This window comes from Pezoporus occidentalis, unplaced genomic scaffold (assembly GCF_034315485.1).
Source record: "Pezoporus occidentalis ecotype Australia unplaced genomic scaffold, CSIRO_AGI_Poc_V1 ctg59, whole genome shotgun sequence".
Classification (NCBI taxonomy): Eukaryota; Metazoa; Chordata; class Aves; order Psittaciformes; family Psittacidae; genus Pezoporus; species Pezoporus occidentalis.
In genome coordinates this window covers 5163968-5186305 of record NW_026915932.1, presented here as the reverse complement: position 1 = coordinate 5186305, position 22338 = coordinate 5163968, and the positions used below count along the sequence as shown (strand labels likewise).

The 22338-nt window shown below is 36.7% G+C and overlaps 1 protein-coding gene and 1 long non-coding RNA gene across 8 annotated transcripts in view; one reads left to right on the top strand and one right to left on the bottom strand.

The window, feature by feature from the left end:
* Positions 1-21846, top strand: part of TFDP2 (transcription factor Dp-2) — a 57292-nt gene extending 35446 nt beyond the window's left edge. For 3 of the 7 annotated variants that reach the window (XM_062638992.1, XM_062638991.1, XM_062638996.1), the window contains 8 exons: positions 2442-2489; positions 3041-3203; positions 3719-3865; positions 6039-6107; positions 7755-7906; positions 14104-14270; positions 20042-20147; positions 21018-21846. In XM_062638992.1, coding sequence (XP_062494976.1) covers positions 2442-2489; positions 3041-3203; positions 3719-3865; positions 6039-6107; positions 7755-7906; positions 14104-14270; positions 20042-20147; positions 21018-21201 — 1036 coding nt within the window. In that variant the 3' untranslated portion in view covers positions 21202-21846. The remainder of the gene's footprint in view (positions 1-2441; positions 2490-3040; positions 3204-3718; positions 3866-6038; positions 6108-7754; positions 7907-14103; positions 14271-20041; positions 20148-21017) is intronic. The other 4 variants (XM_062638998.1, XM_062638993.1, XM_062638995.1 and 1 more) reach the window with 3 other exon arrangements.
* LOC134174230 (uncharacterized) lies at positions 161-6988 on the bottom strand. The gene is made up of 3 exons (XR_009968562.1): positions 5904-6988; positions 3490-4952; positions 161-1818 (listed from the first exon to the last, which is right to left on the bottom strand). It is a non-coding gene; the product is annotated as an uncharacterized LOC134174230 (long non-coding RNA).
* Positions 21847-22338: the final 492 nt, after the last annotated feature.

Sequence of the window (22338 nt, the reverse complement as noted above, 5' to 3'; positions counted from 1 at the left end):
TCTGGTTCCTGCACAACTATAAAGGAGTATGCTCTTCAGTCTGTTATGCACTTTTGATGTCTGGAGCACATGAGCATGGAAGTGCAAGCACTGGTCACTTCACAGTCTGCTTAATTTTTTTTCCATGGCAGCATATGAGAAAGAGTCACAAATTCATGAGTCCTGTTAAAACAAGCCTTTTTTTTTTTTTTTATTAATTCATGGTATATCCAAATAGCTTTGCTACTGAACATATTGGAGGGTGCCAACAGAGGGAGAGACACTCAGAAACATTTTCAAAGGTGTTTAAGACCTAACTCTAATGGAAAATGTTGAATGTAATCAGTGTTGTACTTCTACTACTATTTTACAGTAGCAACAAGTTTTCATGGGGTTCTGAGATACTCCATAGTAACATGACTGTCTTTATCTCCTCTAAGGAAATCTGGTCTTACAGTATTTCATGGTTTGGTTTTTCTTTCAATACCAGTACTGCTGAGCATTTCTGTCTCAAGACAGATGTAGTGCTTTGTCTCTGAAAATTAAACATTTATTTCTGCATTTTGGTTAACTTCTGTAATCAGTCATGAGTGTCAATGGTACCTTTCCAGCCCCAGAGGTGGCAAAATGGAGTATCTAAGAAACAGCTGAAGGGGAGAGTACAGTAGTTGTACCTTGACTTTCTTTATTCTGTGCTGTAAGCAAGGAGTGTCCTAGGCTTGTACTTCCCAGTCAGTGTATCCTGAGCACCAAATCGTTAAACTGCATGCCCAGCTGGGATGTCTTTAAGTTAGGATTTTTTTTTCCCTGAGTATGTGTTTATTTCCATAAATCCCTTTTAAATCTCTTAGTTCTGATTTTATTTGGAAAAGTTTTCAAAGATTACTTTGTTCCACCAAATTTTGGGACATGTGGAGGCCAGACAGAAGTTGGTTCAGTCCCCAGAGGAGGGGAAAAGCAGCAGTGTTTGTTCACAGCTGCTAAACCAAAGACTCAACACTCATTAGCTTTCTTAAGCTTCATCAAAACCTGGTGATGGAGATTACCAGAGGGAAGCCTATTGCAGTGTGTCAACCACCACCACCAAGGAAGAGCACCATCCTTTCATTCATATCCTGTAAAAATCCACAGTATTTCCAATGAGCCTAACTATTGTTTCACCCATAAAAAGGAGCAAGATGTTCTCTCCAGACTGGCTGATCAGTATTGATCTCTGCAGAAGTCCATACAACAGGTCATATTTTCATCTGAAAATCAGAGTTGAGGAAGGCTCTGTGGTACTGCCAAGCCTAAGAGGTGACCCCTTGCTGAAGACAGTTCCAGAGGACCACAAACCCAGGCTCCTTGCTTTACCCATTGTTTGCTCCTCTTCACAGATTCCAAGTTGTTTCCTAAATCAAATAAGACAAGAGCATGTTCACTCTCAGGGCTCCATACTACCTTCAGCAGCCTGGCTTACAGTCCTGGGGCAGTTCTCCTTTCATTTACTGCCAGTCCAGGTCCCTGTTGTGCACAGGAACACAGCAGCCCCTGCGCCAACTGCAGCCAGCCCAAACCACATGGCCTGTGACGTTAAGCACCATGGACAGGGGTTGCCACAGACACAGATCCTGCAGTGCTGAGGAAGACATCTATTGGTGGGTTCTGGGTTGTGCAACCAGCACATGAGGCTTTCATGGCATGGAGCTTCAAATCCACAATTTTTGTTCAGCTCCGTTTTTTAGCATTGCCAGGTTTTAGCTGCGAAAGTATCTGCTGTGAGCCCTGGTTTTGAAATGGTAAGGTAACAATGTGAAGTAATACACCGCGAGCTCTTCAGCACTGTGTGCACTGTATCACCTGCAAGAATAAAAGACAAGTTTGGAATATACCTTCTGCAGTCTGCTTGCTGTAGCTAATGAACAGAACTACTAAGGAAACTGGCAGTGACCAGTGACTGTTGCTCCTGTGCAGAACTCAGCTACTTCCTCAGCATATCACTTTCAGCTCTGTATGCATCAGCTCTAATATGAACTGCTTAGTATTTTACCTTGTTTTTTGTTTAAAGATACCAAAACATTTAGTGTCCTGGAAATACAGGATAGAGTTGTGCAATGTTTAAATGCATTTTTCTTCCAGAGGGAGAAATTTTAAATAGGAATTTTCAAAGGAGCCCAGCTTCTCCTTTTTGAAGAGATTTGGTTATCTATCTATCTAGCTCCCACCAGCGCTTCCTATGGTTTCTGATGCAATAAGTTCCCTAAAATTATACAGGCAAAGCATGGTAAAATTGGGATTAGAAGTTCTATGGCAGTGATCTTAGAAAAACTCCAAAGTCCTGACCACCTCCCCTCACTTTTTGTATGCTATTCTCCCCTTTTCAGTAACAAATAAGAATAAACATTAGGGCCCAAATATGTTCATTTTATTGGTTGAAATGTATAATGTGATTTTAATCTTAATTTTGAATTGTCTTTGCCTAGGGACAGAAAGCGGACCCAAGAATTTATAGAGTCCGATTTTTCGGAAAGGTGAGTTTTCTCAAACATGTATTTGATGCATACAGTTGAGACTTTCTTTTGCTTCTTCAGATCTGCTCTGCAGAGATGGGAGTCATGTTCCCACTTCCACCTAAAAGCTCTGTGGTATGTTATTCCTTGTAGTTATAATTCATTACTCTTTGCTTTCTATTTTAAGCACAAACATGAGTTGCCTGTAAGTCTGGCTTCAAACACTTAAACATCTTGTAATGTTTTCCCCATTTTTTGGTTGTTCTTTTGTGAAACTACCTGGAGATGAATTACAAATGTAGTTTTCTAAGCATCAGCCCAGCAGCATGTGTTCAAGCACTATCCATGTAGCAATGGCTGAGAAAGGGGAAAGGATTCCAGTGCACTTTTTTTTTGCCAATATGAAAGAAACAAGAATCTGATTCAAAAAAGCAGAACATCTTTATTTTTCATTTAGGTAGTACATGATGTCATCAGTCCTGATTCCTGTTGGAAAAAGTGGCCTTTTGCTGTGTTACAAAGTAGCTTACTAAGACGTGATGTATTAAAACTTTTTTTTTTTTTCCTTCCAGTAAGAGAAGCAAAAAAGGAGATAAAAATGGGAAGGGTCTGAGGCATTTTTCAATGAAAGTATGTGAAAAAGTTCAACGTAAAGGAACAACTTCGTACAATGAAGTTGCTGATGAACTGGTACTGGAATTCACAAACTCTAACAGCCACCTAGCCACAGACTCGGTAAGCAAATACATTTGGAAATGTGTTACACCATCAAAAAACTGGCTGGTTTATCATGGAATTGCGCGTCTTCTGTTTCTGCACTGTCCTGCCACACCAGATATCTTCCTTCATTACTTAACTACTTCCCAAATATAAAGACTTTACCCTCTGAAATTTAAAAATACAGAATTAAAATCAAGAATTGACATCCCTCTAGATTTCTAAGATTTCCCTCTTAGATTTCTCTAAGCAAATTAGAGAAGTATGTCAAAGTAGTTAGGCTTCTCAACTGGAACAGACTTACCAAGGTGTGAATCTGCTGCATAGAGGCTTCAAGCAGGCCTGAGGCTTCCGTCTGCAACCAGAGAGCTCACGTGGTACCCAAGTAGTAGCACCGATAAAGGCATCATGTTTTAATACCCCTCTGAACTGCCATTCCAGCTTTTTATCTTCTGTGTATCTCTAAAGGATATGTTCCATATCTTTTTCCTTTTTGAATTTTTATTGTACTTAATTCTGTATTGTTTTCTTAGCAGGCTTATGATCAGAAAAACATTAGGCGGAGAGTTTATGATGCCCTTAATGTCCTGATGGCAATGAACATAATTTCAAAAGAGAAGAAGGAAATCAGATGGATTGGCCTTCCCACAAACTCGGCTCAGGAATGTCAGAATCTAGAGGTAAGGTGAGGTACATGGGAAATTTTGCATAGGTCAAAGGTTGTGATAATGGAGGTGCTTGACTTTAGAAGAGGGTTTTTTTTCCCTCAGTTTGAACCAGATTGGTTTTCATTCTTGAACACTATGAAAATACCTCCTTTGATATTTGAATAAACTGAAAGGATATGTTTATGTATGCTTAGTGCAGTTTTGTGTAGTATACAACATGAAGTTTGGGGAAAAACCCCACCTGTTTACCTTACAAAAATCAGGGAATACTTTTAAGATTAAAGTAGCCAGAATTAACCAGCAGAAAAGTCGCAAGAATATATGGTGTGGCTATGCTTAGAAAATGGTATATATTTAAAAGGAGACCAATTTTATATTCCTGTCTGTACTTGGAAATGCCAATCGCAGGAAATGAAGCTGAAAAGTAATTCCTGCTAGGATGTTAAATGCTACTTAAAAACTGACAGGGAAAAAAAAGGAAGTTTTACTTATTGGTGGTTTCCATTATTTCTCCAGCAGGCTGTGAGTTACTGTGTTTTTTGTAAGGATGCCAGAATTCATATGCACAAATGTTGCTTGTCCTTCAGGCCAAATGCTCTATAAATAAAAATCACAAGTTACTGTATTTACTGCATACTGCTGCACTGATTGTAAATACATCTTAATGTGTATTGTATTTGTGATACTTGTGGCATCATATACCTTAAAAGGTGGGTGGGATGCCTCTGCAGTACAGAACAATTATTTTTGTGCAAGTTAATTTACATCAAGTGTCATTCTAGATGTGGTACCAAAGAAGCTTTTACTGTCTGTCCATTGCAGCAACCTGGAAAATACATCCACCCAGCAAGTAGGCAGATGCTCAACCATTTTTCTTCAGGATACTATTTTTTAAAGAGCTACAGCTAAATGTACATTTTCATATTCATTCCAGTGAATGCATTATTTTAAATATAGGTTGTTGTTACACATCTGGAACTTGAATTTCATTGTCTCATCAACCATGATCTTACGCTTTTCACCGTTTCAGGCTCCAATTACAAATGCACAAAATGGAAGCCAGGCGTAGTTTTTTAAAATGTTGCTTCCTATGGCATAACTGAAAAAAATAGAAAATAAAGCTGCATTTGCATGGTGTGAAAACCTGAATTCATTTTCCTCTTTAAAGCTGTGTAAAGTGCGAACTCTTTTTCATGTGTTCTTACATAATAAGACTACCAGTACAAAAATGAGAAACCAGTACAAAAAAGCCTGTTATACAGAAACCATGTCTAAATTAGAATCTGTACTGTGTATTGGTTTTGAGAGTTACATGTTTGTCCCAGCAAAGAAAGTCATCTACTGTGCTCTGAAGGAAACTTTAAGGAGGGGGTGGGGGTCCACAAAGCACCACTGTAAATAAAATAGAAGAGTTTAGTTTTGAAGACTGCATCGTTTACTAGGGTTGCCCCAGGACACTATTTAAAGTGTCCTTAGTTGTCTCTGCAGTGTCAGTAGTCATTGGTGCCATTGCTGTCCCAAACACTGCATATTTAGGTTGAATACACCTTTGCCCCTCAAACTAGCATTAAAAGAACTCTTGCAAGAAGTGAAACCTGTGCTCATGTAGATAATGTTACCTCCACCCCTTTTTGTTGCTGAAATCTTGTTAGTTTACGCAAGTCTCAAATAAGTAGTCCAAACAAAAAGTGAAGTTCTCTGGAGAGATGCAGGTGATGATCCTGAGCACAGCCTCCACACGTTTATATCTAGTAGCTTACAGCCAGAACAACAGTGGAAGGGATGTGCACAATTCCAAAAGAGTGGGGGGCAGGATTGAAAAAAAGGAACCAACCAACTAATCCCAAAGCACCCTTTCCTCAAGCATTTAGTTTGGTACTAACTGGCATTCAGTGCACAATACAAAAGAGGAAGAATGGGAAGGACACCAGTTTATCTATTGACCTGTTCCATGGAGAAACTCCTGTGGCTGTACAATTAGTCTGTTTTGAAAAATAACACAATATATGGCAAATGGGTAGGCCTGAAAAGACTTCTGCAGTTCACTTACTGTGCCCTGGAATCCACCACCATTTTTAAAGAAAGTGTGTATTTCTGTAAGGTGCAGCTGTAAAGCCTCTTCAGTTTGGCACACTGGAACAAACAAGGTAACCAAGTAAATATCTTGATGCATTTATATTTTAAGATAGAAAAACAGAAGCGGATTGAAAGGATAAAACAGAAGCGAGCCCAACTACAAGAACTGCTGCTGCAGGTATACTTAATTATTTTTTCTGTAAATGAAATCACCAAGTTCTGATCTGACATATTAGAACTTCTGAAGTTCCTCCTAGATTTATTTAACAGCTATGATGTACTGTGGAGAAAAGTTTCATGCTGTGACCTTCCTGGCTTCTAGTAGGGGTACCTCTCAACTTCACTCTCTGGTCTATGTTTTACTAGAGTGAACAGGCATGCTGCTGCAGCTGTGTGCTACAAGTGTTTTCTTAGTATTCTGAAGGTCTGTCACCATTAGTGGGAATGGGAACACCTTGCAACTGCTTCCACTGACTCAGAGTCATCCCCGTCCCCCCCACAGAGTTTGCTTCTTGGAGTAGTTCTTGCAGAAAATTTCTCTCTGATTCTAAGCAACAAAATTTATGACACAACAATGTGTGTAACAAGTAGAGAGTTGTTTTGGAGGAGACAGACGGACACTTCTGGATCTTTAGAGTGAGAAATCCAACTCTTACCTTCTGACATCCACCTTTGAGATGACTTAGATTTTGGCTTTGCAGAAATTTATTTCAAATGCATCTTTGCTTATAAAGTGAAATTTTCTAAATAGCTAGAAGCATTCTGAAGAGTTTTGGTCTTTGAAGACTTTCTGTAATTTAATGCATTTGGGCTTTTTAATGAGGCTTTGGGCAATAAGGCTATTTTTTTTTTCCTGGTGCAACTATATGGATAAAATTTTCATATAATTAGCTATATACTGAAACTTTTAAATATCTAATGCTTCTTGTTTCGTCACCAAAAACTGTTTCTCTACTTAGGGTACAATTCTATCTGTCTGATCTAATAAATTAGCAGCTTCTATAACAGTAACATGAAATTGTCCTGGTGACAGTAAGGCAACTCAGGCCCTCTTAACTATTAGTCGGCCCTCTTAACTATTAGTCTGAAAATTACAGAGTTGGACTCCTTTACTGTCTACAACTGTCACTATTTCCTTGATTATGTTCATTGTCAAATGGTTTACAAGTGCTTTGGGATTCTGTCTGTCCATCTTCCCCTTAAGTGAACTAAGTAGTGCCTCAAACTGGGTAAGCACACTGACTTCCAGTCCCTCAAATAATGTCTCCCAAACCTACACATTTTCATACATATGCAGTCAGAGATAATAGCAAGGGAGCTGTGTCATGAACAGCACCTGTTTAAAAACTTTTAGAGGAGAATTTCAAAACCAGTTTTTCTGAGAGAGAAAAGAGGGAGATGGATGAGAAGGCAAGGAGAATACAGGTTCTGGGAAGTGGGAAATGTTGGCATTTCTGGTAATTATTTTTTCAGTGTAAGAAGCTCCCAATGTGAGGTGGTTGTGCATATAATGTAACAGTGCCTGCAGTGCCTTTTTGAAAGGAATGGGGAACTGTTCTTCATCAAGCTTTATTTTATTGCTCCTGTCTTGTTTCTTCTCTGGGGACTGTGAGGGGGGCATAGCCATTAGGAGTTGGGTGAGAAGCTAATGTTTAACTTCTGTTCCTGCTAAGCCACTCTAGTGCAGAGAGGGAGTCAGGCTACAACTTACCTTTTGACAGAAAATTCCTGGAGCTGTTGGGAGTTTGTAAATAACAGCTTGTGAAGTTCCACACTGATGTCTTCTATTTTTTTGTCAGTGATCGTTTTCTCTTTCTTTTTACAGCAAATAGCATTCAAAAACTTGGTGCAAAGAAATCAGCAAAATGAACAACGAAATCAAGGCCCTCCAGCTTTGAACTCCACAATACAGCTGCCTTTCTTAATAGTCAACACTAGCAAAAGAACAGTTATAGACTGCAGCATATCAAGTGATAAGTGAGTGTTTACTGAATCAATTTTTAGAACTGTATTTTCTTTGTGAATAGAATTTTTATTAGAACAAATCAGAGAACTTCTCTAGTTTACTAGAAGTGAATTAAACACGCTATTGTCACTTCAGGGGGGTGTTTTCTTTTAGCTTCTTGTTTTGTTTTGGTTTGTTTATATATGTGTATATATATCATACAATATATAATGTAATATATTAGGTATATCATTACCTAATGTAATGTATAGGTAATATATAAATATAATAAGTCAATATATTGATAAATAATCTAAGTACTAAATACTAATATAATGAATATTACATTAAAATACTAATGAAAATTAAAAAGATATTAAATTCTATAATGTATAATATGTGATATATATTATAGAATCTAGTATAATAGATATATCACACATTATAATATATAGTTTTCATTGGTATCAAATTAATATATATGCAACAAATTATATTTTATTATCATTATATTCTATTATTATAGAATATTACCATATTATAGCATAAAATTATTATGTGTGATATAATATATATGATAAAATATATATAACATATAGTATGTATTAATGTATGTATTGGGGTGGTGAGGCACTGGAATAGGTTGCCCAGGGAGGTTGTGAGTGCTCCATCCCTGGCAGTGTTCCAGACCAGGCTGGACTAGGCCTTGGGTGATATGGCTTAATGTGAGGTGTCCCTGCCCATGGCAGGGGGGTTGGAAATTGATGATCTTAAGGTCCTTTCCAACCCTAACTATTCTATGATTCTATGTAAATAACTATAAACATATGATTGTATTAATATATTCGATATATTGAAATATGACATAATATATACTGTATAATATATAATTTATAGTAAGTAATTATAATTTTATTTAAAACAGTTATATATTCTAATCTCTCTATATTAAAGATATTAATATAGCAATAGATGCAGATATATTGATATATAATATTGTATATTATGTGTAATTATGTAACTTTACATATATAAGATTCATTATAGTATGTCTATAGCATAACGTTATGATACATATATTCTCCCTATAACAAACATATATATATGCTTGTTATATATAAACATGTATAACATTTTATATATGTTTATAACATATATAGAATATATATTCTATTCCAGTATAGTTTATGCTATAATATATATTTACATAATATCTACTATGGTATTACATTATGTTTTAAATATTATTCCATATTATTTACTCAGTATTTATAATATCTAATGTTAATATATAAGCATAGAAAACATAATTTTATACATAACATAATATAATTATGTATATATTATATATATTATACATATACTGTACAATCCTATATACATAATATAAATCATATATGACAGATAATATAACACAAATATATATTATGTTATATAATGTAATATAAAAGCTATACTATATAGGATATTATTTACTAAGTATTTATAATATCTAATGTTAATATATAAGCATAGAAAACATAATAAATCTAATATATGATATATCAATTATTAGCTATTATACAATATATATCTATTAAATATATCTATATATAATATTTAATATATATTAATATATATCTATAATATAATATGGAATAATATTGAAATATAATGTAATATATAATAGCTACATAAACATGAGACAGATACCAGTAAATATTAATAGAAATATTTAATTTTTATATTAATAAATTTGTAATGTGTATACTATATAACATATTCTTTAGTAATACATAGTATATAAATATATTGATATCTATTGATATCAATAAATTATGTAATATATACTATATATTAATGAATATATTATGTAGTGACTTATAGTAATATATATTGAAATATGTATTATATATAATTATATATCATATAAATAGTATTATATACCTTACACATATACTAGATAGACACACATATATACATATTTTATATATACCTAAAACCAAACCAAAACCAACAAAAAAAACCTAAACAAAACACCTCCCTGAAGTGACAATAGCTAATTTGAATTACTTCTAGTAAACTATATGTATAAAAAATGCAGTACGTTTATCAACATTGCCTTACAGCCACTAGTTAGAACAGGCTGACTTTCACTGTTTCTAAAAGGCACTTAAGACTGACACTTCAAAACGCATTCACTACACAGGAATAACTGAATCAAATTCTATGCTAGGATAGCACCAGTATGTGTTAGTGCTTCTGAGTTCATATTTCTAATGTGCCGCAAATGTATTTAGTCAGAAACAGAAGGTGGTCCATGTAACACAAAAATAAAAGCCTAGAGGTGATAGTAATAACTTTGAATGTGTCTTTTAATAGCAGAAAGGTGTAGGTGACCCTTTGAAGGGGAAAAAAAAGGAAGGATATAATACAGAAATTTTAAATACTGCCTTTGTAAGCAAATTGATAAAGTTGCACTAATTCATCTGAAAATCTTTCACTTACATACTTCTGGCTGCTTATCCTCTTCATCCCATGAAAATATAGCTGGAAGTATGAGGTACTGTTATGCTAACTTTTAATCAGATCACAGTTTATTAGCTGAAAACAGCTGGCTCTGCCTCAGTACTGAAGATTACAGACTTCACTTGGTGCTATTCAAATCCCTTATTGAACTTGAATTTCATTAACATGGCAAAATAGATAGTCTCTAGTAACCTAACTACCAATGTGCAAAAGCAATATTATTAAAAGTTGAATTTTTGTAGAAAATTTGGCTGAAGTCCAGTATATTCTGTAACAAAACTTTAGGAATACTTCAGTTTATGCTGTATTTCAGCAAGTTGGGAATTTTAGATTCTACATTGGTTTAGCTTGACTGTACCCTTATTTTATTAGCATACTATGCAGTTCTCACTGCACTTTAAACAGTGCTTTCCATTTAGGTTTGAGTTCATTTAAAAGTTCAATAGTTTCATACTGAAGCTTCAGAACTGCTGATTTAAAGTTGTCAGAGATTAACCTGGAATTTGGGATTTAGAGAAGGTTAACAATGTGCCTCCAGTTTCAAACTGTAAGAAAACAGTACTACTAAGAATGAACACACCAACGTGATTTAAGCTGTTGATACTTCATTTTATGTAACCCAGCTTCAATATTGCTGTCATCTGGAGATCATTAAGTGTACAACCCAAATTAAACAAGCTTTCCACTGTGGTTGTTGTTTGTGCAACTGATTAGTGACAGCAGCAGTGTGTAGATAAACAGTGGCAGAAACTGCTTGTGTTTAAAGCACTATTACATTGATCTGCTAAATATGGCAGTTGGCAAAAATGTTCACTTACATTTGTCCAAACTAATTCTGTAATTTATTAGAGAGCGTTTGTGTTGCCTAACTGGTCAGCTTGAGTGCCGGCCCTTTAAGGTCAGTTAATAATCCACTGCTTAAAGGGCTTCCATTCCTTCTCCCAAGTAACATTCATACATGTTATCAACACTGGTTGGTTGACATTTATAATGCCACAGCAGGTGATGTTAGAAAGTCCAATGAACAGATAACCTCATAGGATTTGCTACTCAAAACTGTATTTACAGAGAATCTTCTAAAATAATTGCTTGGAAAAATGGTACATATAAAGGGGACTTAGCATCATGTGGAACATAGGTTTGTGTCTCCTAAGGTTTTTCCTATGCAAGAACAGGCTTGATCTAGCCAAAACAGGATGAAATTTCTCACATGCAAAACAAAGAGGTTGAGGTTACTGGGCGAGTTTTGTTTAGAGTTTGAGAAGGCAGGCAGCCGGGTGCCAAGCAGCATGCTGGGAATGGCATTTCTGAAGCTGGTGTCAAGAAAAGCAGTCTGAAGATAAAATAGTTAAAAATTATATTGAAAAGATGAGGCACCTGAGCAAGTAAGTCCCATTTAAAGAGGAAAAAAAAATGTATTTATTGTATATGGTGCCTCTGTATAAATGCTGTAGGTCTTGGGGAAAAGGAGAAAATAAATAAAAGAACCAGAATACCTAGTTTTAAAGAAGCATTCAAACACAATAGAGGTATCACAAATGTGGAAAATAAGAACATGTTGCTTTTAATGGAAAATGCAGAGGATTTTGCTATTGGACATACAATACTATCTGTGAAAGTAAACATGTAGAAAGTAGGCTCATGTACCCTTAGAGAAAGAATTGCCTGCAAGAGCAGAAACTCCAGATTAAATTAGTTGTTGATCAAATTTGCACTTACCTTGGGAAGGGACAGGAACTGCACCCAAATTTCACATTCACAGCACTGGCCTCTGGAGTGATCTTTTAGCACTGAATTTTAAGATAGCAGCCCAGTAGATCATTCTATGAGAACAAAAAAGGATTTCTCAAGAACAGCCAAAACAATGCTGGGAATTATTAGCAAAACCAGTAAGAAATACAATGTAAAATTAGATGTGTATAGTGCTTTCATATCTGGAATACTGTATCCTCTCTTGTTCTTGGAAAAAGTGTAGCATAACCAGGTGAGAGACACAGGAGGAACAGATGGACTCCGTGGCCTAGAAAAAGAGAGGACAGTGGATTCACAGGTTTCTGTAAAATCATGGATGACATGGAGTGTATGCACAGAGAATACCTGGACACAGTTGCTTATTAAAGTTAAGAGACAAGAGCAGATACCAGGCGCTAGGTTATAGACATAAGGAATACAAGTGGTTTTGTAACAGTCAGTCTATGCAGATCATAGCATTTGATGTTGCTCATGCCAAAAGTTTCTCTGTGTTCTAAAAGGGGTTACGTCAAGTCCCTGACAGAAAATCCTCAAACAGGTCTTAACAGCAGAGGTGGAGGAAGTGCAGAACTTCCTGCATCAGGGGCTGCAGGTTGCTGGAGACTATATCTGGGGAAATACTACTGTAAGTTTGTTTGGAAACTTGAAGGGGGATGGAATGGAGTTCGGCTCCTTTCTAACATCTAGTATTTGACCACAACACCTGGGAGGAGAAAGCCAGAGCTAACAGTAAATACAATCTTTAATCCTGTACCATAAAAGCTGAATTCAGTTATAACTTAGTTACTACACAGCTTGCTGGTAGAAACTTGGTATGACACTTCTCCCATCCCCTGTTTGTGCAAACGTAATTACTTGATTTTAGGTGCACCAGTCCAGGTAGCAGGAATGTCATTTCACCACTTAAAGTGACATATCTTATTTTCCCTTTTGATGTGGTTATGCTTAAATAAGTACAGGTGCATAAACAATAGGTTTTACAGGTAATACTGTGTAAGTCACAAAAGAGATGATGCCTGTAACTGACAGTTACACCTCATTCCAAGCATGCAGATTACTAGATGAAAATGTTGTGCCTAAGCACAAAAGGTGAAACTTCTCCAAACTTACTGGATCCAAGAAAATTAGTATTTAAATTTAAGAAAAAAAAAATAAAAATCCTCATGTGACATGAGCTTGGAGAGCTAATGGAAGACCCACCAGTGAGTTATCTTTTAAAGACTGTCTCACAGATGGATTGCTTTTCCAGGCATAAAGGATTTGTTAGCAGAAAATGAGGCACTGGGAGCCAGCCTGTATCGTGATCCCTGCACTGGGGCTGTCTGGGCATTTAATAGCCTCTGATCAGAGCATAAGGCCAGTCACCACAGGTGCCCCAGCTTTTCTTAAAGCTGTCTTAAATTTAAATCACTATTTCCACTTTTATAGGCAATGAAAAGCATTCTGAGAATCCTGCAGCAAGAAATGGTAGGTTGTGAACATAAAAGACTGAAGACTGCATTGCTAGCTGCATCCAAAAATGCAAAACTAGACCAAGGTAAATAGGTCACTTCACAGGAGGAGTGTTGCACATTAGAACAGAAAATGAAATGTCCAAGAAGCAAAAACAAAGTAGTTATTTTGGTGACAGGGCTGCAGATGACCTTTAAAAATACTGGATTTAGTACAAGTGAAGGTTCATGTTCAATAAGGCCTCCCTCTTCCCCTTTGAATCTGTTTAATGAGGTAGAAAACTTTAGACTTCCTGCAGTGGTAAAGTTACTTTAATTGAGAAAGTGCCATTTTACATCCCATAGGCATGCCAGTAACAGAAGCAGAAGAGAAAAAGCATTTGCTGCACTTTTTTTCCCTTAAGGACCCTTTGCAGATAATGAAGGATCGGGATACTTACCTCAATGCAGGATGAACAGGCAAAACCCACATAGCTGTGCTCTTTTCAAGCCATCTCACTTTGACTTTTCACATGCAGATTTGAATACCTCTTTAATTTCGATAACACTTTTGAGATTCATGATGACAGTGAGGTGCTGAAGAGAATGGGAATGTCCTTTGGGCTCGAGTCAGGCAAATGCTCAGCTGAGGACCTAAGAACTGCAAAATCACTGGTGCCCAAAGCTTTAGAAGGCTACGTCACAGGTAAGTTATAGATGAGACTTTTACATTCCTGATCAAATTCAAAGCATTAGTTAACCAAAGCAAATTTAATGATATTAGCCCACATAAGTACATAATAATTGAAGTTTTGTGGGAGCTAGTAGGGTGGTACAGAAACCAGTTCTTTTACAGGTCATTTTGGAAGGTTTATCATAATAGTCCTGTAAATTTAATTCACACTGATCTATAACAACAAACTCCTGCGTGAATTGTGTTATGAAGAAGTTATTTCTTAAATAGTTGAACTGACACCAAGGTCAGATTTTCATGGATTAATACTAATTTTTCATGACACTGGATGAATGAAAGAGCAGACTGGAAGGCAGCTCCTCCAAAGCTGAGGAGGAAAAGGAAAGAAAAAGAGTATCTTAAAGTGAGTGAATGTAATCTACAAGTGACTCCCAAGCCAGCAGGTTCCACCTGAGAACAGAGATGCTCTAAATAAAAGCAAAAAGCTCCAAAGAGTTCCAGGACAAGAGTCTCACAGTGAGGCTTTTACCTCCCCTAGTCACGCTGCTTGAACAGGTCACACTTAATAGGCTCAAATCTTCAATTGTTGGACTAGAGCTGCTAAAATTTATAATCAGTCCTTTAGCTACTGTCACACTGCGTTCTTCCTGCTCTGCCCAAGCTTAAAAGTAGGCCAGTATTTTCTCAAGTTTCTGGAGGGACTTCATCTGTAAGGGAAGTGTTACCCAAGGAATTAACTGTATGCACACCTTCATTTTTGAAGAAGGGGGGAGCAAAGCTATTGCCTTGGCTTCTCTACTAACGAGGCTTTAATCTTGATTAATCTACAGTAGTAGAAAAATCTGTCTTTCACACAGCTAGGCTGGACACTTCAAACATTTGACTTTTTAACTTTACTAAAGGTGATTCCCTTCTGGTGGCAACACTTAATCCTTATGTCAGGATAATTTAAAATGCAGGCTTTATGTTAATGCTGTTTTGTTTTGCTAAGGATAATATAGTTAAGTAGTCAGGAAGCTGAACGTTTGGGTTTTTGTGTCCTTGATTTTACTATATGAGAGAACTAAGAATTAAACAGTTGCTTAAAATTTGTGATATGAAAACTGCTGGATATAAATTAGAAGTCAGTTACATTCACTAAGATCAGTACATTCTAAATGGCTTAACATTCCAAACTACATCAAATGTGCTTATGTTTATCAATGCTTGTTTGCATTTTCCTGGTCCCCTTGTGCTGTGGGTTTCAAAACTAAGATTTCATTTTTTAATTTCAGTCAATTTTGAAATTGCCCCCCCCAAGTCTTTATAAGGCTGCACTGATGTCAAAAAGAGAAGTTGAAAGAAATTTTAATTTGTTCCTTGCTGGCTCATTCAACTGAAAATTACCTACCACATTTACCACCAATGTAAAAAAAACGGGAAAGGAGCAGAACCCACATCTTTTAACAGTGTTGCAGTGTTCAGGTTACTTAACTGTGCCTGTCTATCAAGGAACAAACTAAGATTTCTGTTCCAATTTAAACCTGCATTAATTTCTCTTCAGAAAACAGGGTTGCTTTACATTTGCAAAAAACCCTGTCATTACACTATATACCAAATAAAACCAGCTTTCATGATTAAAGTGATGAATGTCTAAACTAGTGCTTAGTAGGTCATTTTAGTTTGTTTTGAAAAAAATTTAGTCACACTAAGTACTGCTGGTGGGGGTTTTACTGAAAGCACTAAAGGCAAAACAACCATTATGTTCCTGTGCAAGTAAGAAACAAATAGTCCTCTGTTTCAAAGAAACTAACCCAAGAAGAACAGATTTGAATATAGGTTAAAGAACATGGTGATTATATCTCTAGTAGCAGACCATCAGCCAGAAACCCGGTCATTAGAAATGTATTGATTTTTATATTTTACTTAAAATGCACTGAGGTGAGTAACATACTCTTCAGACAAGCTTCAGCTTGTGAAAAAAATTACTCCACAAGTGTTACTAGAGTAGATACATTTATTTTCAAAGGTTTCTTCTATCTGTTGCTGGCTATTTAATTGTGTGAATTGCATAGTACATGTTTCTAATGGCAGTAACTGACATAAGGGAAACTGATTTAAATGTTTTGCACAATACTTGAAACCCCAGCATTTACCCAGTTGTGAATTTTTCAGTTAAGTCTCGCTTCCTGTTTTAACTTTGACAATCTTCAGATGTTGTTTCTTACCCTGCAATGACAGTGAAACAGAAGGCTCATCGCTGGTTTCTAGACTTTATGGGTACTTCTGTAGCTGTCATGATGGCACTGTTAAGTACCTTGGCTTCAATTACTGCTATACAAGAAGAGCAAATCAAGGTCTCTTATTTATTCACTGGGTCAATTTATTACATTCAAGATTAAAGTTCTCCTAAACGAACTGAATCTGTGGACTGAACTGCTGTAGAAACCAGTCCTGTTCTAGTACATGTAAGCAGGCAAGTCATTTCCTATACAATGTTGTTAGTTTGACTGTAGCCTCGTCATCTTTTTCTTTTTTTTTCCAGATAATTACTGACTTCCAAACACTTAACAGTAGTTTGGCCTGTAGTTCTTGCTAACAGGGCTGGCGAAGCGGTTGGAAGAATCCAAGTCTCAACTAGTTCAATGAAAGAAATCTAAAATTGACAAAACTTGGACCATCTCAGGTTTAAAAGAAAAAAGTTACTTCTAGACACATTAAACATGACAAATAATTTGCTTGGAACTGCTGAACTGATATATCAAAGCCTTTTAGTGTATTCTCTTTGCAAGAGGATCATGTGTTTTAGCCATTCTTCAAGTGCCCTAATTTGATATGCTTGATGAACTAAGTAGGTAATCCAGCAAAAGCAATGGACATAAAGCAGACTACACTACAGCCTTCTTACTGTGGAAGGAGCAGTGTTATTCCAGGGTCACATTCCTGCCCATTTCTTAATTTTGACAGTTACTTTCCTCTGTCCTCTTAATGGTCTGGTTCAGGGTACTAAACTGCAGGTTCTTTATCTGGCAGAGACCTTTCTGACAGTGCAGCATGTCGAAATGGCTAGTTAAGGGCTCATACCAGAACAGTTTAAGTAAAAAGGGAGTGAGATTGCTGGATGAGCTGAAATACACCACTGACTGAGACAAGCATAAACTCTTGTAGAACCATATCCAGAAAACTATCTTGTACCTTTTAAGCCATGCATATACTAGAAGTATTTAATGTAAATTCAGGGCTGGTATTTGTCAGCTGAGTCCTGACTCCTAGAAATGAGACTACGGATAAATATTTTGAGGTACATTACTTGTGGTAACAACCCCTCACTTGTACATATCCCACTAAGGCAGTGAGCACATAAAGGGGTACAGTTTAGGACCTCTAGATTACAACACTTCTTTTTGTTTCCTTCTCCCCTGCATGGAGAAATGCTTTGCTATCATCTACCTGCATAACAAGCTTTGACTGGCAAGGGGCTGGAGTTAGAACTGAAGAGATAAAAGTACTACTGAATGAACAAGCTTGTTTGGCCATCAGCAATAATCCTATGCAGCACTTTCACTTTAGCATTAATTACTAAGGCTATTGATGATGTTTCTTTAGAGCCTTCTCATATGAGGAACAAATTTCTGCCAAGGATATCTGCTCCTTCTCATATAAAGAAGAAATTTCTGCCAAGGATATCTGCTGCAAGATATGTCTGTCAATAATAAGGGTGCCACTCTTAGACTGGCCTGTACCACCTTGGGAGGGTTTTTCCAAGCTGCTTTCCCTGGTTCACAGGTGTACTATTAGTCACTTCTCTGTTCTAAGTAATAAGTCTTTTCATTGTAGGCAGCATTCTCTTTTAACAGTTCTCTTCAGACAGGAAGTGGCTTCTTAAACGTTAAAACTTCTTTTCCCTGGCTTCTCGGAGCCCACTGGAAAGTAGAATTAGAAGGCAATGAAAGTACAAGGCAGGGATAGGCATCTATGAACCTCCTTTCTGCCTTATGTGTAAAATCCAAACTTTCCTTCACCTTGCTTTTCACAAAGCTAACTAGCTATTATCCCACAGTGTTAATAAAATGCAATATTACTAGCAGCAACTTGTTATTCTCCTGAAATATTAAACGTGTACATACAGGTACATCCCTTCAAAAGACCAGGAAACAACGCTGTGATACATCTCTAATCCACTTTATTAATCTAAATACAATGCAGTCATTCTAAATGGTTCAGCCTCTTCCTGCAAAGACAAGAGGAGACTGTAGAATGTGTTCTCTGTAAAAACAAACCTGCATTTATGGCAATCTTAATGAAAGCCATCCAGCTATGTCCATGTTTAACTATTCTCATCTATCCCATCCTCAGAGATCACCCTAAAGCTGCCACTTAATATTTTCTGTCATGTTCTAAAGGCTGTTGGCAGGAACATTGACCTTGCTAGCCTTGCCTTGTACCAGGGCATTTAAATACCTCACTGCTAATGGGTCTCCACAGCACAAAACAAGGTAGCATGTGGATCCCAGTAGATGGTGAGCCACTTTCTGTGGTTGTGACAATCTCCTTAGAACAGTCCCATGCTAGAGCCAGACACTGGCAAATCTCAAGCCAAAGCTTAACTAGAACACAGACAAACTAGAAAGCATATGTAACAAAGTTATTCCTCTTGTCTGCTGTTACAGAACAATTCTAGGTACAGTATGAATAGTGCAATCTGATTTTTATTGCCATCGTGCTGTACCGAACAGAGGTTTGGTTAGGTATAGCAACTAACTAAGGACAGTAACTCCTGGTTTAATGCATCCAGCTGGAACCACATGCAAGCACCATGGAGAAGAACTAGACAGTCCTGATAATTCATTTCAATTTGAACTCTGTGTTGAGATGGAATTTGGGTAGGTCTATAGAAACATCTTATCTAAGAAAGAAGTTAAAACCACATATACACACCCCCAAAAAATATCCCATGTGTACTTGGGTCAATGGCCTAGTTTTGCTGATTCTCTTAGCAGAAATGTGCATAACTGGAAACAGGTGACTGGCATTACTTGCTACAGAATTTGAAAACAGGTTCTATGAGGTTTGTAAGTAACCCACTCGTGCCTCAGAGGGCTTCCAACAAACTATCTCAAGGAATTCCACAGTACTGCAAGGCCGTTTTAGTCCTAAAATTTGCTTTCCCTGGGGAGGAGACTTGCACCTCACACATGCAGTATACAACAGGATCTCTCTTTCGTACTCTTGGCACAAGACCTCTGACATGGTGTGTTCACATCCACAGCTGATCCATCAGAACAGATTAGGAGGCTGCATTGCAGCCAGTTGTGAGACCACTGAATTGAAACTGCCTTTGGCCATCAGAACACACACAACTGAAAAACACATACTGCCTTCATGATGGCTTCCTTGCAGTATCTCCAGTCCTGACAATTCCATTTACACCTTCACCAAGCACAACAGCAAAGGCACTTAGAGCTCTTGGGGCATAGGATCAAGCTGTACAACCTCCAAAACTATTTCAGGTACCTGTGATTGCATATGGCTACTGGCCAGGGTCATCTGCAGCATCAACCCTCTTCAAGCAGAGGTGAGAGTTTCATAGAAATAACCACAACTGTGATTGTGAGGGAGTGCAAGGCTTGAGTGCATCCACAAACACTGGGGGTGTATGTACAGATTTATAATTTCATCTTGATTAAACAGGCCACATCTACAGTTTAAGGAATCTTAACTGCAAAGAGAATGTGAAGTTTAAGATAATAAAAGGAAGAAAATATCAAGTAGCTGTCATAAATACAATGATACTTTTCTTCTAGATATGTCATCAGGATTTTCGTGGATAAATCAAGGGTTACTTTCAAGTTCAGCACAAGCAGGTTCACATTTAGAGGTAGCAGGAGGCACTTCTGATGCTAAATCAAGGTAAATAAAATTAAGTCAAAGATTATGGTATATGCTTGTGATACTTCAATAAGCTCACTATTTCATATTATTTATATGCAGGTAATGAAATGTCTTCTGTATGGTTGATCTTTCATTTTAAATGAGCCTTATTCTGTCTTCTTTTATAATTACATTTGAAAGGTCAAATCAACATGTTTTGAATTTTGAACATATTACCTATATTGTATCTATGTTTCAAAAGAATCGAATCACTTTCAAGCCCTTACTATAATGACAGAGTTCTCCTGATTAACCTTGAATACCTGCCTGGGCATGGACTACAAATAGTTTATTACACATAGAACAAAGCCTGATAATACTTCTGAAGAACGCAGGAGGATGTTTGGTGTCTAAATGCACTACTGCTTAAACTATCATGAAAGAAATTTAATCTACACAGTCTAATCATAAATTAAAAACCAAGCACAAAACACCACCAACAATAACAATCCAATGCAAAAACACTGTAACAACTGTGCTTTGCTTGGAAGTTACCTGTACCTTAAAAAGCAGAAAGAGAGATCATTCTGAAACAGGTTCTTCCTCATGGCATTTAACAGTTTAATTTCATATTCCAAACATTTCTGTGTATTGGAAAAACTGTGAGGGATTTATTTTTTAACTTTATTCAGCCTGAGCAACTCTACTAGTTAGTTATGAAAAAAATAAAAAACAACAACAAACCACCCAACAATCTTTTATGTTACTTCAACACTTCAGCTGTTTCCATAACTATTAGCTGTGTTTAATGTTGGTAGCATTTCTTTAACTAAAGGAAAAGCTGAGGTCAAAAAGCTTTAAACTTCATCTGAAATCCTCTAAACTTCACCATTTCTGTTGTTTTAATAGTGAGAATCCAGGGTTATGTTTGGATGCTGAAGTGGCCTTAGCAACTGGGCAGCTTCTTGCCCCGAGCAGTCAACAGTCCAGCAGTGCAACATCACGCTACTCAGAATCACGGGGAGAAACTCCATGCTCATTCAATGATGAGGATGAAGAGGATGAAGATGACGATTCTTCCTCCCCAGAATAAGGACAGTAGAAAATGGAATATACAAAATGCTGCTCAAAGATTCCTAATGGGAGCTCCTGTTTGGATTTCACTGAAGTTTCAGCCACAGCTGAAACTGAAAACTTTTTGTACCTGAACACAGAGTGACATGCAGACACAGAGTGATGTGGGGTTTATCAACTATAACCAAGGAAAAGAACAAAGTCCCCTGGAGATTTGGCAAAGTAAACACGAAATTCACATTTTCCATTTTGGGACATACTCAAATCTCTGTCTTTACCAGATGGAAAGGAAAACAGCGTCAGTCAACAAATGTCGGTTCTCACATTGTCTTTTGGCTGTGCTACCTTTAGGAAAAGGGGGAGCGAGAGCACACATAGGTGTGCTGAAATAGCTATTTAAAACTATCCTATACGAAAATTGTTCTAGGGAAAGGGGGCTGTTAGAATGTTTGCTTTTTTCTGTTCAACTTGCTGTATAGAAGATTCCTAAAGTAATATAAATTGCGATAAAATGAATCTTGAAATAGTTTAAATCCGTTTTAGATACTCTAAAATTAACATTAGTATGTCTCTTTTGAAAGGTTCATATGTTCATTTATACTGCAGACCTAATTTATTATAAGTGATTATTCTTAGCCATTATTAAACAGTCAGGATAAAAACAGCAGTATTCTCTGCACCAGCTTTTTTCAAGGAAAAGAATTGTATTTCTAGATTATAGTGTATCCTGTAGAGCTTCTACTTTACTGTTCTAACTTTATAATCCCTTTGATTTTATAGCACATTGGTTTTTTTAAAAGAGGATCTCAGGCAGGATGTTCTCAAGGCAGTGTTTTCAAATTCAGGATGGGCATGTCACATAGCTGTTAAAGCTGTATGTTGAGGTTCATAGGAAAAAAGTTAAATTTCAACACTACATCATTTCTTGTTTTTTATTCTAGTCAGCTTAGATTAGGACAGACTGACTTTCTTACCATTAACTTCTGTTGCACTCACCTTGATGCGCCTCTGAAAACAGTATCAAAGTACCACTTCTCAAAATAATGTGTAGCTCAACATCATACACAACATGAATCCCATTTCAGCTGTTATTTAGATTTGTAGCAGGACACTCAGTGTTCTAAAGTTAACATCACATCCAACCGTCAAGACCTTA